The following is an 18385-nucleotide window of genomic DNA, read 5'->3' as shown; positions in this document are numbered from 1 at the left end:
CATATGAGTAGCAGGTGGGACCGGCGACAGCCAATACTGGAGACCTCTCCTCTACACAAACTCTCATTCATTTACGTGTTACCAGTCGGAGAGCCAGCAGTCACGTCAGTGCATTGATGCAGCAGAATCATCATATTCACGCATCAGTTATTTATACCGCAGAGAGCTAAGAATAGAACAGCCCTCCCTAACCAATCTTTCATTGAATGGTTACAAATTGTGACTTACATATAACCCATTCTTTAATTACTACAAATTCAAAAGTCTATAAACATAGATAAAAGGGCATAATTGTGAAATTGCTAAATTTCCAAACCTCAAATTAGAGTTTAAAAACTTGCTACAGTCTGCCATCTAGTGGTTACAAACTTGTATGCATTGCATCTACATTTATATACTATATACTCCATCTATCCATATATATATATATATATATGTCTCCAATGGGAAAATAAAACGTCTACATGGAAAACATATGAAGTAGAATAAAAATCTCAATTAAAGCAGGTCATCTGAGCATAAATTACACAGTGAATTAAGCTTTAAAGAAATACTTGACACTGACCTAATACATAAAACCTGACTAGAAAATCCTAGAATAAGTACTTTAAAAGTACCATGGTACAGTGTGGATATCAGATGGTAATACCATTGTTTATTGATATACCACGGTTATAACTACCATATTCATCCACCATGGAAATAACATAGTATTTCAATGTACTTTAAATGATACCATGTTATTGTGATTTATGTCTCTTAAAATATTGCCAATACAAAAAAGTACCCTCACAGTACAAAAATACCACGGTAGTGCCATCTTTATTTTATATACATACCATAAAAGTACCATGATATTTTTAATACTAGGAGTATACTTTTTGTATGTGAAGGTTCTCCAAGTTTCTTCAAGGAATATCATGGTATTACCATAGATCATTTCCAAAAAACAATGTACTTCTATGGTGTGTGTTAAAAAAACGTGGTATTTCAATGGTAGGTGTTCAAATACATGGCATTTCCAAGGTGCGTGCTCAAAAAAAACATGGTATCTCAATGATGCATGTTCATAAAAATATGGTATTTTAATGGTGCATATAAAAAAAAAATTATTTTAATGGTGTATATGTAAAAAAAACATGGTATTTCCCTAGTATGTAAAAACAACATGGCACTTTATGGTACATGTACAAAACAACATGGTTTGTCCATGATGGATGCTCAGAAAATGGTATTTCCATGATATGTTTAAAAGAAAAACATGGTATTTTTGGTACATGTTTAAAAAGTGCTTGGTGTTACCATAGTTTCAAGTAAAAAACAAAACAAAAACATATTGGTATGAAGTCTAAATTCTGAGTGTACCAACCGGTGGTTTAAAGCAAATGACACTGTGGAACAGTCATACCTTTGCATTGCTGTCGGTTGTGTTTATTCTGGGCTGTGTTGAGTGTGTTTTTGAGTAGATTTGATTTCACTGTCATTTTGCAGCTTTACGGCGCCATGACGAAGCTCCTGTCGGATCCGTCTAATCTTCCCGCCATTCTGTCACACTTTGTGTGTTTTGAACTTTTAACTATATGATTCTCCGAATTTAATCATCTCATTTATCTGACTACGATCACACGTGTTTGATTTGACAATTTGTTACATCCAAAACGGCCCTGCTAAAAAATAAAGCTGAACAGTGAGTTCCGCGAATCTGCAAGAAGAGTAAAATTAAGCTCCTTTGAATCGAATCATTTAAGAGCAGAAATTCTGAAAAGGACCGAATTTACAATGTAAGTAATCAGTAGAATGACGTGTAGAACAGGGCAATATATAAACATAGTACAAGTACACAAAAAGTACAGTCAAATACATAAAATAAATAAAACAATGCATATAGCTGATCCTACCAATTCCTAATTTATTTATTTTTTTCATTTGCTGACAAATTAGAACAGTTTTGTTCTCATCATTTGCAAATGTGTTATCTTAATTATATTCAGAGTTGGTAAAAATATAAATATAGCCATGTGTTATATATCCTTGGAAAGGTCTCAATTAGTCAAATGCAATGAGCAAATATGTTTCACTCAGAGGCCAAACTGCAGCGAGTACTCACTGACACATAATATAATAAACGACGTGTATTTTTGTCATATTTTTCCATATTACTTTCTGTAACTTACAGCAGACGATCCAGATTCAAACGAGCCCAAAAACAACATATGATCAGTAGATCTTGAAATATTCTGCACAGAGTCTACATGGAAAGATGATGCACAAAAGGGCACTCATCACACATTGTGTTTGTGTGTGTCTGAGGACTTTGTGTGCACAAACACACATCCACATATGTGCTTAATATTTCTGTATTTTGTAATCTAACCCATTCATTTACAATGGCCGGTCATTTTTGACCGGGAACACAACAGGTGTAGCAAAGTGAAATAAAACCAATACAATTTAAAGAAAATGATAATTTTTGTGTGTGTGTTTTCAGAGATACCATATGTGAACAAAGTCAGTGAATGTTATTACAATTGGTAATTCACAAATTCCAAAATTTGTAAAATAATTAAAAAATCTGTTGTGGTCAAAATGACCGGACAAAAAGAATAAGGATTCTTCTTGCAAGCACCTCCTGCTTTTGTTTCCCTAACAAAAATAAAATATTTTTCTTAATAATTTTTATTATTTAAAATGTATAAATATTCAAATTGATACAAATTAGAAGTTAATGTTGGAATATAGTTTCACATTTGTCTTTATTCTTTGATAAATATGGCAAATAAATACATACAGGCATAAATGCATACACGTATACAAGCAAAGCAGATGTAGCCATCAAGAAATGTTACAAAAATAGTGTATAGATTCGGCTCCTACAATAAGCATAGAAATATAAAAATATACATAACTATTAAATCAGCAGCATACATTGGACTTAACAAATGATCAGACAGAGAAAATAGCAGTTTAGCCAAGAATAATCATGATACATTTATTTTGAGTTTTCTTGGTGACCTACGCTTTGTAAATAGGGCTTTTGACAGATCCAGTTAGTTAGGGGTGGGGACAGATGGGGTAAATTTTCACTGCCCTCCTTCTATATCTTAGTGTAATGGAGTAGGGCTTCTGAGGCACATCAGGGCCAAATTGAGATTTTAATTATGCTGCAATTATGCCATTACCGCTTAACTCCTTTCCAAAGAAGAACCAGTTAGCACACACACCATTGTAACAACCACACACCTTTTCTTAATTTATTGGAGTTTGGCAGATGGCCTTTTGCGAGAAAACCTACAAGCCAAATAATTGAGAAAGGGGAAGTTAGGAAACCAAAACCAAAAGATTAGGTTTAATACTATATCAACATTATCAAACAGTGCAACAAGAAATAGACACATTTTAATCACGTATTTGGGTGAATCTCGCGAAATCGGTCAGAAACAAGTACAAATTTCACCCCAAAATCAAAAAGCCTATTTTAAGAACAAATTTGGGGAAGAAATGTGCCACAATGCAATAAACCATAATGGTCCTTATTATAGGCTTTATTTTCTTTTATGCAAAATATCATTTATGTGTTTTTGATTTTGGAGTAAAGTGTGACCTGGACACGTTTTGTGCGATTCACCAAAAATTATTAATATTATTAAAATGTTTCAGAAATACATAAAGCAAGATTTAAAGACTTGCCTCATATAAGTAACGCTTAGATAAACTTTAGCTTCCTTAACTACAATCACACAAATAAAAAAAAAACACGAGTCATAAGACTCAAATAACTATAAAACTATTTGGCGTACGATTTAACTAAATCTATAGAAACACAACTTAAATGTGTGATTAATGTATGATTATATTGTATTTAACGTGTATAAAATCCTGTATCAACATTCTGTAAATAAGTGATTATTGTTTACTGGGAAGACTTGTTATTGCAGCATTTTTTGTTCATTTAAATTCATGTTAGTTTAGTTATCCGGATGTGGACAAACAGCGAGGAAGGAGGGATGCTGGTACCGTCTTTAGAGAGGAGATGGATGTGACGATATCCTGGAGATTGAAAAAACAGATGCTTAGTTTTCTCCATGCTAGATCTATTTTTGTGCATTTCAGTGGAATGGGTACGCACCTGGCTGAATGCAGGTGAAAGGGAGAGTGAACTGCCCCACAAAGTCGTTCTTTGATGTTTTGTCATAGTCCTCCACGACAAACCTTACTAGCGCTAGCTCAGGAACCTGGATGGTGAACTCAAGAGTGTCGTACCAAACTGGGTTAAAACCTGCAGAGACATAGGGGTTGATATAAAAGCCCACACGTAAGCTAAACTAGTATCGCTATGATTAAACTATGCTAATAATAGCTTTATTAAAAATAAACTCAATTATATTTTAACAAAAACATTAATATCTTTAATTTGCTAAGCTAATATGCTAAATTTGCAAACACGGTGACCACACTGCTTTTATAGAGTCACTTTTTAGCGTATAACTTTTCAAAACCTTTAGCAACACTAACAACACTGAATACATTCTGTTTGTTTAGTCTCTTGAATGCAACTAGATCTCTGCTTTAACTGTGTCTAGATTTCCTCAGACTAGACTCAAATCCAGCCTATACGTTTTAACTGACCGTTGTTGTCAATGTATCTGGTTTCCTGCTTGGCCTGGTCCAGCGGTACGCCATGAATTTCCACACGAACAAGTGGGTCAACGATTGAGCCCTCCTTGATGCTGATCTTGGGAAGCTGCTGACCACTGATTACCTGAGATAAACACAATATGTGCACATTTAGTACATATAGACATGATTTAATATCAGCACCCACAGAAATGCAGTTTTTTGTACCTTTACAGACAGACTGAGTGGCTGAAACTCATCTCGGTTTTGGGGGAATTCTGGGTCAAACCTCTTTTCTGTGCTGCGCATGAATGCTGGTTTCAGCACATAGCCACATCGGCCGTTCTGACTGAATAAACCATCATTTAGATCCATGTCCACCCCTGCAGTCTGAAAGTTTAGAGCAACTGAGAAGAGAAGAAGGCTACATTTAGCAATAAGGAATATTTACCACACCTTATATTGAGAATTAAAAGTTTTCTATCCTATGTAAAACAAATTTGTAGGAAAAAAATATTTTTTTTAGGAGAAAGCCTGATAATTAGCTTGTTTTAGCTAACAATTAACTACCAATCACATCTTTACTATGCTTTCTTATATTTAGATAGCAATATCTTTAGCTTTTTATGCTAACTTCCAAAGTTTAGCAACTAAATATATCCTGAAATTGTATCTCAGTTGGCAAACAGTTAAAACCACATTAAGCTGGTTAGCTGGTCTTCCAGCCTGGAAAAGCTGATGTGCAGCTGATTTAGCTGTTTGGCTAGCTGGTCTCCTAGCTTTACCAGCTGATAGGTTCCCAAAACAACACTAAAATCATCAAACTAAAACAGTCTGACCAGTGGAAAACATCCTGATGATCATTTAAGACCAGAAAACCACCACAGGTTGGTTTTATCAGCAGGTATACACTCTCAAGAAACCTAGCTTAGCTAAGCTAGCTAAACCATTATCTCACTGATTTTAAAAACCCTTAAAGGTGCAGTATGTAAGATTCAGAAACCCTTGTTATTAATGACACCTGTGGCCGTTAAGTGAACTGCAGCAGCTACCTGTTGCTCGTGCACACACTTCATAGGGACACGAGCGAGCGAGCATTCAACACAATGACGTAACGTATAAAGAGACTGAATGTGATTCACCGGCATCATGCTGACAGCTGAGGTAGCATAATTAAAATTACACAGTTATGATTATTTTACTGCAAACTTTGAAACTGTAGATGTTTATAAAATTAGACAAAATTCAGTATTGACGTGATTCCATCACATCTGTCATTTTGATATATCGATGCACTATTGTTTTATAATAATACAATTTATAATTAAGTTACGTTACACTAATGAATGGGTCTTTTGCATTATCTTTGTCTAGCATTCAGTTCATGTTAACATTGTAGTTTAGCTATAAAAGATCAATCCTTATGGCACTATATTTCACATGCTTTGCAGTTATGTAATCTTTCCTGTCCAATAAGAAGAACGCCAATTCAGGGTCTGTTTTGATCCCCTAAACCAAACGAAGGTCCCTCCAGGAATCAAATGCCCTGCCGATGTTCTCTCTAGTTTTCGCTCGACCACGATCACTTACGATGTAAACTAAAGCCTTTTGGCTATTTTTGAAAAAACAAGTCCCACCCCAGCTTCATGTGTCAGTAGGACATACATCATTAGGCCAAAGAAAACTGCACTCGTCAAGGCACTTCGGGGGGACTTTAAAACCCGTTTTTACCGTCTCAGGTTGGCTCACCAATTTGGCACCCTGCATTCCACATGTCCTGTGGGTTGAAGTTGGATGAGTCCGTTCTCAGGCCACTGGGGTAAACCCGGCTTAACTGAAAAGAGTTATGAAGGACAAACTCTGCTCCTGTAGTATAAAGACAGAGTAACACAATACATTTCACTGAAAAATTCATTTGTGAGCTGTTACGAGCATTAAGAATTGCATTTCTTTTACCTGCCTCCCTTATGTGTTTACGGGCTTTGGACTCTGTGAAGGAGGATATCTCGTAAAACTTGGAGTGAATTCGTGAATGTTTAAAACTGCTAAACTGGACACTCTTGCAGTAAACCACACAGTCAGACAGCTCTTTAGATAGACGCTGCTTGGATTTCTAAAAATAAACAGAACAAAAACAGTCCTTAACAGTTTAGAAATCATTTTTAAATCGCTTCCCTTTTAGCTGACATCCAAGCTGGTTTCTACAGGCTCAGCTGGTCTATTTGGATGGTTTTAGAGGGGTTTTGGACACTTGTCTTCAGGTCAGGCTGTGAGACCAGAAGGCCAACCAGCTAAGCTTGCTAAACACCAGACCGGCCAAGCTGGAAGACCAACTAAACCAGCTTAAACCATCAAAGACCAGCAAGCTATCTCTTTTTTTCAGCAGGGATGCTAAGAATTATATATGGCAGCTTTTTACAGTGTTACTTCTATTTTTTTAAATGTCCTTTGTCAAATTAAGTAATAGTCTGCAAGGATTGTCAAAAACGTTGGATTGAAGATGTCATAACTGCTCTTCTTATCTAACACCTACCAACATGATTGCGGCGTTTAAGAATTGTGCTGGCTAGATCGTATAATGTGGTCTTACTACAAGCATTAACTCTTGTTACCCAAACCATTGAACCCTGGGTATTTTAGACACAGTATGCACTGTGACAGAGAACCTTTGAATAATGAGGCCAGATCTCCAGCGGGCTTCATCTTACACTTCAATCGGTTGGGCTTGTCCTTGCCAACTTGCTGTGCCACCTTAACATGATATGCAACTTGCCTGTGGTGGCAAATCCTAGATCTGGGCTAGTAACCAAATGTTCAAACCCATTAACTATTGTACCCTTAAGCAACATACTTACAGAGGGACTATCTCTGTAGTAAGTGTCAGCTAAATGTCTACTTAGTAAATAGTCTTAACAGGCTATGAAACTTGATAAAGCACAAAGACAATTGTTACAATGCAAATTAAAAGATAAATATTCCATGCCACATTTTTCCAGCTGACGGGTCAATGAGATGACTGTATCTCAGAGAAGAGAACCCAAGAGGGGTGATCCCTGACTGCAGCTAACCAGAGTTCAAATAATAAAGTATCACATAATAACAACAGTGCTAGCTAGTGTACACATCTGCAAATCACATGGCAGAAGACAACAGAACATATGCCATTTCGATCTGATCTTTGTCTCACTCTTTCTTGGATTCTTTGTCTCACATTTTAATATTCTCAACCTATTTATTTTTTCTCCATCACCCTCATTTAACTTCCCCAGCTGTATATTTATCTCTGACTCGCCTTTCCTGCTCTCACACTCATTCAGTCTTACCCCATCCATCTTTCATTAGCAATCGTTTCCAGTGGCTGCCGAGCGACTCTCGCCTGCCAGAATCTTGTGCAACCTTGAACGTGAGAAAAGCTGGTCTGATTCAATTGACCCGTTTACAATCCAGAGCAGGGATATTTAAGTTAGCACAAAGTATTACCTGTCCACATGTGTAACTTTTCTATGGATGCTGAAACAAAACAAGTTGACAGGTCTGTTATGCTAGTAGATTTTAATCCTGTAGTTAATGCTTTGGCAGACAGGGTGAAACTTTTGCTTGAGAGCTCTAAAGAAGCCCTGATAGACTCCAAGTGAATCAAGACAGCAGTTCAGTATTTTACGAGTTGTTGGTATGTGACAAAAAATTTTAAGTAGCCAAAGAAAATTTCCCATCTGTAGGTATATGATGCTTTTATCCAAAGTGACTTACAAACCACTTATTACATAGATAGTCCCACCAGATGTTATAAGACTTGCTCAAGGGACAGACCTCCTGGAACAACCTAATGTTATGGATCTTAGTCATGGGAGAGTTTGTCTTGGAGCAACCTGACGTAACAGGTCTTGCTCAAGGGATAGTTTCACTAAAGCAACCTGTGGTTATGGGTTATTCATAAGAGATAATCCTCCTGAAACAACCAAATGTTATGGATCTTACTCATGGGAGAGTTCCTTTTTGAGAAACGTGAGGTTACAGGTCTTGCTCAAGGAATAGCTCCAATGGAGCAACCTGAAGTCATGGGTCTTGCCCAAAGGAAATTCCCTTTAAAGAGACTTTTAATTATGAACCTTGCGCAGGGGATAGTTTCACTAAAGCAACCTGAGATTAAGAGTCTTGCTCAAGGGATAGTCTCCCTTGAGCTGCTTGATTTTATTGGTCTTGCTTAACAGTACAATAGCTCAACACATGCTGGGATTCCTACAACATTTTGGTTACCATTCCAGATCGTTGCCCTCAACTATATTATTAACCAATTCAGTCTTTAAAAACACAAGTGATCATAAATTGTGAGAACATTTTACGAAGTGGAGATATCACTTACCTTGCCTCTATGCCGCATACTGTTATTGTGATGATGTTCGTCGTCAGTTTCAGCATTCTCCTCTTCGTCACTTGCCTCTCCCAACAAAGGGTCATCCACCATCCCATTCATGCTACCCTCCAATTCTCCGATCTTCTTTCCCTTCAACAGAATCTTCCCTTTCAAATCCTACTCACTCACACACACACACACACACACACACACACACACACACACATTTGGAGAGGATAATATTTCATTTGCAGTAATGCTACAATCAACCAACTAATTCAGTAACACACTTCAACAGTGAACACATATTGACATGCATATTAGCTGTGCTGGTTGAGCAGCTTTAAAAGCAAAGCTTTGCTGTTAAACAGAATGTCTGTGCTTGTACACCAGTTAGACCAGCACCAAATCAGCAAAACCCAGCATAAACTAGCCTAGTCCAGGATGGAAAAACATGCTGTTCTAAGCTAGTTTTGTCAGCAACAGTCTTTCTTGTAAGTCCCTGCTGAAAATTTTGTTTCTCAATGTTAATGAAATAAATACCATGTTGGGCAACCAGCAAGACCAGTACTAAAACAGCGTTAACTATCATAAACCTGCCTGGGCCAACAAGGTAATTCAGACTGGTCTTTTCAGCAAGGTGGAGTGTGCCTGTGGGGATATACAGTATACAGTATATATATATATATACAGTATATATATATATATATATATATATATATATATATATATTATTACTTCAACAATTCAGCATGTCTGGGTAATATGGATTTTGATCATATGGCCATCACCCAGGTGAATAGCAAGAGAACGTTAATTTATCCTGTAGGGGTCACAGCACTTTGAACTCTGATACAAATGTGTCTTCTTGTAGGGTGGAAACTTCAAGATCTTTGGCGAGAACTCACCTCGTACAAGATGAATGAGTACCGCTAGACTTTTACATGGTCATTAAGCACTCAAATTAAGTGGACTTGTTAAGCACTTGTTAAAGTGACCACATGCACCTGTGCTCTCCATCTCACCTCGGGGGATGGGAGGCTGTTGGGAATCTTTCCATCTATGGTGTTTTTCAGCAGCTTGTCTCCCAAGATCTGGTTTAGGTGTTGGGCCATGACTTTCTGTTGCTCTACACTGCAGTGGTTCTCAATGGACAGGATGACAGGGTACTGCGATACCTGGAGAGGGGAGAGTGAGTGAGTGTGTGTGTGTGTGTGTGTGTGTGTGTGTGTGTGTGTGTGTGTGTGTGAATAAGTGATGGAGTGAAATGGAACACTCAACACACAAAAGCGGCTAATGCGCTGCCAGGCAGGGGTTGACTGCCTCAGATCAAATTACACGCACACATTGGAGGGCATGGTGCCCTGGCTCAGAGTGAACCTGGCCCCAGTCTGTCACACACACATTAATGCAAGCTTAAAGAGCACTCTAATCCAGTTTAGAAGAATCAAAGAAAGAAAGAAGAATGAACCAATCAATCATGTCATGGTATGCCTTAAAATGTAATCTCTAAATACCATAGTATATATCTAAGTACCATGGTGATATCATGGCATTTTGGACATGTACCATTGTAATACATGAAAATACTACAGTATGTTTATGTAATATTATGGTATGTACAGTAAATGACAATCATTCAGTACCACAGTAGATATAAATGTGCTATGGTACTTTGTAATAGAGAAAAAGATAGTAAAATATAGTCCAACTTCATGACATACTTTAAAAGCATAGTTGCCCAGCATGGTGACGACGTCTTTAAAGAAGATCTTTGAAGTGAACGTGTGTCCATGATAGACGATTGGTTCTCCACTGGGTCCATCCCAGCAGTCCACTTCTACACAACGACAGCCACGTTTCAGGGCTCTGAAGCACACATGTCCATTTCAAATATATAAGATTTTCTAGCATGTTTTATGGGTTAGGAAATAAGAAAGAATGTGTCAAATAATCTTCATGTTGATGTGTCCAAAAAATTGGCCTTTGGGTACGTTTACAACACAACGATGTACTAAAAATGTAAAGGTTTTTCCTTTGTGTTATTGAAAAGTTTTGCGCACAGATGACAATGCTGTCAAAACGATCCCCGTTCACACAGATCTGCGAAAATTACTAAAAATGCTGTATTATGCATGCCAGGCCAGTAGTTGGCGATATCACTTTCAAAGGTTTGCGTTTTCAGGCCTCAAAACGCCATTACATACAAAATGCATACAAATTGTTCCTTTTTTAGTTGAAAACTTTGTCTTGTAAATGGCCCCTTTGAAACCAAATGAGTACCTTATATAGCCTTCCACGCTACTTTGTCCTCTGATCTGGTCTTCCAGGAGGTATGTGTTATGAGAAGAGGAGATGAAATAGTGGCAGAGAGGCTGATTCATGTCCTGGTAGAGCTCAACCATGGCAGGATTGAAGATGGAGCCCTCTGCTGAGCTCAGGTACATCAGGAAACCATCGATCGTCATTGCTTGCAACATTTTCGCTAGGGGTATATAAATAACAGCATTTAAAGAAAGAAGTCAATGACTCAACACCCAGCATACAGAGTTCCAAGATTGAGGACTTTACCATAAGAAACAGCAAGAACTAAGAGTTGCTTAGTGTCAAGTTGAAATTAAGGTTGGGCTGGGTGAGAAGAGAGAGAAAACCAGAAAAGACGGCAGAAAAATATTAATGGAATTTGTTGAAGTGAAAAGTTAAATTGCATGTCACATAAGCATTAAGGAAATATGAGTAGGAAAAAGTGTTAGCTGCGCTTTATCGCAAATGTAGCTACCAGTGGCTGACGGTTCATAGTGTTCGATGAGCTCAAGTGCGTACTCCTGAACACCATCCTCATGTAGTTGTTCCTCCCGAAGGAAATCTTCAAGATCTCTTAGTGTGAGTTTCTGCCCGTCGCCCGAATATTCCTGAAACACTCGCAGGATGTCCTCGCGCTGAGTTAGCATCTTGTAGAAGTGCACAAACTCGTCATCTTCAAGCGTGCCTGACTGAGACTTGTCCGCCATCTGCAGAAAGAGAAAATTACAAAAAGTATGAATGGGTTGAAAATGTGATTATGTTTTGGCCACAACTGTTTTAAAAACAACTAACGTGGAAATTAACAACCAAATATTGACAGAATTGCATCAAGTGGGAAATCAAGAGTGGCACAGCAGTGTAACCATAGGCTGCTTAAGAATGTGCCATTACCGTGAAAAGATGCAGGGCATGATGCTCATTCATGTCCACGTTCATCATCTTCAACAGATCTCTGACCTCCTTAAAGTTCATCCGTCCATCCTTGTTTTTATCTGCTTTTTTAAACCAATCACAGATCCACCTGGAAACAGCACTTAAGGGAAAGCCACAGATCTGCTTGAAGAAAACAATGATATAAGTAGCTCAACGTAATGTACCCAAATTGGAGATGTTCCAGGATAAACATAATTTATTGCTCCTGGAATCGGTTTCCTTTTAACCAACCAATGATCTCTTGATTTAAGGGATAAGTTTAAGGTTAGGCTTAGAGCTAGGGCCTGGAACAACATTCCTAGTAACCAATTACTGACTTCTAAGTTTAGGGCTTAATGTGTTTTAACTTACTGCTGGGTAAATCAGGTTGTATGACATGCAGTAAAACCAGATAAATGAAGGGGGTGGGGCATTTTTATCTCATGGATAATACATGTGTCTCAGTGTATTTAAGTGTCCTCTTTGCCTTTTACACTGTGGAAAACCTTTGTGTGTGTCTAAGATAGACAGACAGCGGAATGATAGACATGCAGATAAAGGAATACAGTAAAGGATACTGGTCTAGTTTCTCTCTCTGCCCCATGTTCTCCAGGTTATCGAGGAGTTTGCGTATCCCTTTAATCCAGGACTGCGCCTCCTCCACCGATTCGGCCACAAGGTCCAAGTTACCCCGTCTACCCCGGAAAACGAGGGTGAAGCAGCGGCCGGGCGGGAACTCATCAGCGATGCTGAGCAGAACTTCGGATTGGTGGCCTTCTCGAACGGCCTCCACGTCATTCACAGAAACTAAATGTACAGTACAAGATACAAACAGACGTTTACCTAGTTATCAAAATGGGGACATCTCGTTGACTTCTATAGATCTTAAATATGAATCATTACAATGAATTTAGACTACCCCTAACCAAAGCTTGAGTCAAGACAAGATCCAGACCAAGGTCATGGATATGTGATCTCAAGAGGTCTCAACAACAAGACCATAATATCAAGATGCCAATTCTGACACTAACACAAACTCTAACCCTAAAATACAACTTCTGCCATTTTTAAGAGTAAAAAAGACACCATTTAGTCTCTTTATGGACAATTATTCCTTTTGAGGAAGTTGTAGCCAACTTATAGGGCAGGGGTTGCCAACCCTGCTCCTAGAGAGCTACCTTCCTGCAGAGTTAGATGCCACCCTAATCAAACACACCTGAACCAGCTAATGAAGGTCTTCAGGATTACTTGAAAATTACAGGCAGGTGGGTTGGAGCTGAACTCTGCAAGGAGGTAGCTATACAGGAGCAGGATTGGCTAACCCTTTTCTAGGGGCAATTTCTCACCAATTATGTCCCCAAAAGTTTCCCTTGGTCTTCCACAGCTGCCATCAGCTATCTTTAGCTTGGTAACTAGAGAGCTAATTGTTGCTGTGCTATCATTTACATTTATGCATTTGGCAGACGCTTTTATCCAAAGTGACTTACAGAGCCCTTATTACATGGACAATCCCCCCGGAGCAACCTGGAGTTAAGTGCCTTGCTCAAGGACACAATGGTGGTGGCTGTGGGGATCGAACCAGCAACCTTCTGATTACCAGTTATGTGCTTTAGACCATTACACCATCACCACTCCATTTAAGTACATCAGTACACTTTATTCACACCTTTACAACACATTTTCTTGACTAGATGCTCTACAACAGTGTTTCCCATCCCTGGTCCTGGACTACCCCCAACACGGCACATTTTAGATGTCTCACTTTGACACACCCAGTTCTGCTCATGGAGCCTCTATTAACGAGCTAATGAGTTGAATCATGTGTGTGTTAATTAAGGGAGACAAGCAAAATGTGCAATGTTGTGGGTACTCCAGGACCAGGGTTGGTGAAACACTGCTCTACACATTGATGAGAGATGTCCGCTGTACTGACGTTTACAACTGGACTACATTTCTGCTTGGGGTAGTGGTGTAATCATTAAAGATCTGGGCTGTAACGCAGAAGTTGTTGGTTCAAACCTGGCAAAGGCTGATCCATGAACGGTCACTATTATACCCCTTGAGAAGGGTACTTAAAGGAGCAATATGTAATGATTTACTGTACTAAGGCATAACATTATCATATTTTATCAGAGATTTAGGAAACATGCTAAGTTGAAATACTGGCTTCTACGAAAACAATGTTACAACCAGTATATTAGACTTTGAAATGTCCTTTGCAGGCCGGAATTTCTGTTTGTGTTTTGGCCTGTGTGATCCCGCTCACTGCACATTTCCCAACAGTATTTCGACACCTCGGGTTGCCAGATTTGAAACAAGTTAGTGGGCAAACACAGCATGCTGCAGCCATGGAAGCCAGCAAACGAACGGTATCTGAGATAACAGATTGGCATCCATCTAAAAAGCTCCATGGCCAGAGATGTAGTAAAACACGGATAAATATGGCTCGTTCCTGTGGCATGTCCTCAACCTGGCAACCCAATGAGCTTCGAATCTGGGGGGAAGTGGGCGGGGGAGACAACTCTCTCCAATATTTTGAATTTGGGACTGCAGTACCCAATTTAAACGCTTGATGTCAATGTTACATATTGGTTCTTTAAGCCCAGGTTTCTCCAGGGGGACTTGTCCCCACAATGAGTGTACCGTTGCATTGGATAAAAGGGTCTGCTAATTCAATATAGGCCTTGTTAACTCTACTTACAGGTGGAATGGGTATTTCCGGCTTTCTTGCTTTTGTACCAGATAGTCATGCAGTCCTCTTGTAGCCGAAAGTAACGTTGCTTTTTCCATGTGCGAGATTTGATTTTTCTCATCACCGTACCCACATTCATGGACTTTAGGTCATCATCAGCCTGGATACCTGATCAGGAAGACCGTAGAGGAGACAAAGAGGGTGATGAGGGGTCAGACGACCGGTACCACACCTGACCCAGATTTCATCACATCAATGTAAACAACACGATGAAAAACACCCCTTTGTCCTCATAACCAGATAATGAATCCTTCTCTTGTACAGTGTCTTCGTGCTTTACCAACAGACTTTACACAACACATTTACCTAGCTGTCTCTTAATGAGAATATGCAATAGACATTATTTTTTAAATAGTTTTTGCCTTTGAGGACATCCCCAAAGGAAAGTTGTGTCTAAATTGGGACTTTTATTACTCTCTTTATGAACTATTTTATCTTTCATAACATCACCAAAAACCTGTTTTGTTAAATTAAGCTAACTTCAAGAGACATTTGACAGCAATTCTGTCCCCAGAGGTACACACACTGAGATCAAGATGGCTGCTGACCTCAAAGGTGATTGTTTTGAAAAAGATGATGAAATAGTTTACCAGAGTATTATGCAAACACACTGCTTTAGGTTGTGTAATGCCGCTTGTTTTACCTGCAATATGGCTACATGTATGGCACTGAATAGAGGGTTAAGAAACAAATGAATAGACTGTCAGCTGAGACGTGTTTTTTCCTCTCCAATAGCTTTAAATGGTAACTTACGTAGGCTCCTTACAGTAGAAGCCATCTGTGACTCTGTCATTTTTTAGGCGTCTCCTGTTTTTGAATATTAAAGAGAGAGAACAAATGAATGTCACACTAATAGAACCAGAAAAACAACAAGTAAATATACTTTTAAACAGCAAAAATGTTTGCACTAATACACCACCTCCGCCTTAAGATACAGTTTAACAAGAACTTGTGAAACACTTTCTATGATGCATGTCTATTTAATGTTATTCAGGAGCATGCTCTTTTCATATACAGTGCAAGTGCAATAATACATTATTATACTTATCTATTCATGCTTATGTTATTATATATAGTATTACATGTTATAATATAATGCATTAAAACATGCTCCACACCAAATCTGATGACTTCAATCCTGTTATACAGCATTATCATGTGTTATAATGATCATTCTCTTTAAACGTGTAACCATAAATAGCTGCTATAATGTATAATAACTGAAGTTAAACATATTTATGAAAACATATTATAGTGTGTTATGAAGCATTTTGAATGCCTTAAAAATTCATTATACAGACTGTAGTATCACAGTTTAATCTGATTTATAGTCAGTGTAACAATGCACAGTGTTAATACTTTTACCCATTTTTCAAGTATAATTGTATAGATTCATGCTATTTACAACCCTGCCTCTGCTTTCAAACAGACACATGTACACCCTCACACAAGTCTTTTCAGACCCTGGATTTCTGGCTTTAATACAGGGATCAGCACTACAACAGATCTCTCAAACCCTTTACTATTTATACTGATCTCCTCTTTGTAAAACCTCTCGTACTTCCCATCAGAAACCGCACAGTCATGTAAACTTGGACCAAAAAAAAAAAAAAAAGTGTACATACAAAGAGAAAATGCTTTATAAGAAAATTGCTGTCACTAGTAAGGAAATATATTTGACTTTAGCAAAGAATTCAAAATTACAAAAATGTATAAAATATAAAAATAATAAAAATTCAGAGAATTTGGACAGTTGGCTATGATGCATGCTCTCCACATGAGTGTTTAATAACGTGTTGTAACACCTGGGCAAGGTTGCCATGGAGGTGCAGGTTTCACCTGTCGTGAGGTGACAAAATGACCAACATCGCTAACAAGTTATTAACAAAAACACTGCTGAATGCAAGTGAACTGATTAGTCCTCATTTTAAATGTACATTTTTGTAAATTGGAAACTTCTAGTTTACATATTTTTTGGGGAATATATAAAGTAATGGTGACAATGACTGCAGCATCAACAATGGCAGAATGTTCGGTAGATTATTAAGAAATAAGTGAAAACTTACTGTGTATTAATAATTTATAGATTTAGGCAATTCAAAGCTAAATGACAATCATCTTAACATTACAAACCAACCATAAATATTTACATATACATCATATAACTTTTATTTTGTATATGATTGGTTTGTAATGTTAAGATTAAGTATATATATATATATATATAAAATCATTGTTTACATTTCTGGGTAACATGCATTATTTTAGGCCTTAAGATAGTCTTGGTTAATTTCAACATATACTAATATATATATATATTTTTTTATTATTAAAAGTTTTGTATGTTAAAATTAGTATATTAACATGCATTTTGAATTAACATAAACTAAGATTACTTAGTGCTGTAAAACACATTGTTTATTGTTTGTTCATGATACATAATAAATATTAAAATCATTACGTAAAAACAAAAACTAAAGTTTATTAACTATTATAATAAAAATATCATTACTTTATACTTTATAAATATTTAAAACAACAAATTACATTTAAATAATAACAATAACAACTTAATAATCATTTAATAATAATAATAATAATTAAAAACATCCACTAACAATGCAGTTGATAGGTCCAACTTCTGTCCATAAAGTTTAATAACAAAAACATCTATGTGTTATGATTTTTAATAGCGCATATTGGAAGATACACTTACCGTCTTTGGGCTCATAGTCGGGTGTTGATTTGAGCTTTGAAGAGGAGCGGATTTCAGGTTAAGCCAGTGTAATGTGTCCCCTCTGCAACAGAGCAAGACTGTCCACAACTCACCACAGCTGATCGTCCCACAATACACCTCCCTCTGACGCACAACAAAAACACACCCACACTAGTGTGTGCTCACACAAAGGCCCGCAGTAGTTGTTCTGATACACTTTCTATCTCTGCTTTTGCCCCCTCTTCTCTTTGTCTGTGTTTGTCTAGCGTCTCTCTATCCCTCTGTACAGATAAACAACAGTATGTCAGTTTTAAGGAGGAAACACAATCCTGTGAATTGCGTAACGATTCGAGCCTTGAGTGTTGTGTTTCTACCGAGTGACAACTAAAGGTTTTATCAACACAAAAAAAATTGTATCAAGCTTTGAAATGAAGCACTTCAACAATATTGTGATTACAAAGGAACTGTGTTCAAAAAATCCTAAATGACTGATTTTCTGTAGAAAATATAATCTGTGCTCGCATGTGCAAATGTCATTGCCATGATGCTAGGGTGGTTGCTAGGGTGTTGCTTACTGACCCGAGTCAAAGAGGCCAACCCCAAATCTCATAATATTCTGGTCCCTAGATAAGGCTCGGGTCACTCCTGCAATGTGAATTTTGAATGTGGGGGGGTGCTTTTTTGTGTGTGCTCCGGGTAAAAAAACGTCTGATCGCTTACAATAGCGTATAGT

The 18385-nt window shown here is 37.7% G+C and overlaps 1 protein-coding gene across 1 annotated transcript; it reads right to left on the bottom strand.

The window, feature by feature from the left end:
- Window positions 1–2735: 2735 nt before the first annotated feature.
- Window positions 2736–17764, bottom strand: plcd4a (phospholipase C, delta 4a). The gene is made up of 16 exons (XM_052124410.1): window positions 17653–17764; window positions 15690–15743; window positions 14886–15044; window positions 12763–12991; window positions 12164–12293; window positions 11748–11979; window positions 11252–11453; window positions 10693–10837; window positions 9994–10146; window positions 8978–9145; window positions 6571–6727; window positions 6364–6480; window positions 4843–5021; window positions 4627–4759; window positions 4127–4276; window positions 2736–4047 (listed from the first exon to the last, which is right to left on the bottom strand). Exons 2-16 carry the CDS (start codon window positions 15727–15729, stop codon window positions 3956–3958), a joined length of 2286 nt encoding a protein of 761 aa, XP_051980370.1. The 5' UTR covers window positions 15730–15743; window positions 17653–17764; the 3' UTR covers window positions 2736–3955.
- Window positions 17765–18385: the final 621 nt, after the last annotated feature.

Source organism: Xyrauchen texanus, chromosome 50 (genome assembly GCF_025860055.1).
Source record: "Xyrauchen texanus isolate HMW12.3.18 chromosome 50, RBS_HiC_50CHRs, whole genome shotgun sequence".
Classification (NCBI taxonomy): domain Eukaryota; kingdom Metazoa; phylum Chordata; class Actinopteri; order Cypriniformes; family Catostomidae; genus Xyrauchen; species Xyrauchen texanus.
The sequence above is the reverse complement of the archived record's forward strand: the minus strand, read 5'-3'. Positions and strand labels throughout refer to the sequence as shown.

Bases quoted from the DNA above. Each gene is read 5' to 3' on its own strand.
- plcd4a (XM_052124410.1), bottom strand. From the start codon at position 15,729: ATGACAGAGTCACAGATGGCTTCTACTGTAAGGAGCCTAC. The intron at 12,294-12,762 runs GTATCCTTTACT...TGCTGTTTCCAG, and splicing joins CAGAGAGAGAAACTAGACCA to GTGGATCTGTGATTGGTTTA. The intron at 10,147-10,692 runs GTATGTCATGAA...TCCCCTCTCCAG, and splicing joins TGGGCAACTATGCTTTTAAA to GTATCGCAGTACCCTGTCAT.